This window comes from Sphaeroforma arctica, assembly GCF_001186125.1.
Source record: "Sphaeroforma arctica JP610 unplaced genomic scaffold supercont1.12413, whole genome shotgun sequence".
Classification (NCBI taxonomy): Eukaryota; class Ichthyosporea; order Ichthyophonida; genus Sphaeroforma; species Sphaeroforma arctica.
This window is the reverse complement of record NW_014028145.1, coordinates 1-737: the sequence shown is the minus strand read 5'-3', so window position 1 is coordinate 737 and position 737 is coordinate 1. Positions and strand designations below refer to the sequence as shown.

At 38.9% G+C, this 737-nt stretch overlaps 1 protein-coding gene across 1 annotated transcript; it reads right to left on the bottom strand.

The window, feature by feature from the left end:
• Positions 1-184: 184 nt before the first annotated feature.
• Positions 185-375, bottom strand: SARC_17849 (hypothetical protein; the record flags this gene model as incomplete). The annotated part of the gene is made up of 1 exon (XM_014288063.1): positions 185-375. A coding segment is annotated over one exon (191 nt), but the record flags the coding sequence as incomplete, so codon positions are not given.
• Between the last annotated feature and the right edge of the window lie 362 nt (positions 376-737).

Sequence of the window (737 nt, the reverse complement as noted above, 5' to 3'; positions counted from 1 at the left end):
ATATATANACATANATATANACTANATACATANATACTANATANATATATATATATATATATATATATATATATATATATANAATANATATATATATATATATATATATTTATATACTCGACAACACTAAATACAAAATTGCGGGAAATGAAAAGGTTGGGGTCTCGTCTATCAAATATCTTACCAGGCGCCATTCTCTGAGCATTTTCCGCTGTGCGAGCATAGTTCATCCCTATCATCGCATGTGAAACACGGACAAGCGGGACACTCCGAATTGGTACTGCCGTGTAATAGATCCCCAAAGGACGCTGTGACATATAGTGTAGATGGGGCCAAAAGACTGCACAAGGCTGCGAAGACCCACAGGCGAGCCATTTTGCAGTGTAACATTGCCACCGTTGTGTTCCAAGGCCTGCGTATACACCCACATACGGTGGTGTTCACAACTTTAGATGATCACAAGTGGGTGGTCAAGTCAAAACGGAGTCGAACATAGTAAATAGTACCCGGTCCGCACAATCATGAACCGACTTTATTACGAATATAAAGAATCCACATTTACACATATTTACATTCTCGCGCAGTTTGTTGTTTTCGTTGGGTTTGCATCAACTTTTAGCGTTGGGTTTGCATCAACTTTTAGCGTTGGGTTTGCATCAACTTTCAGCGTTGGGTTTGCATCAACTTTTAGCGTTGGGTTTGCATCAACTTTTAGCGTTGGGTTTGCATCAACTTTT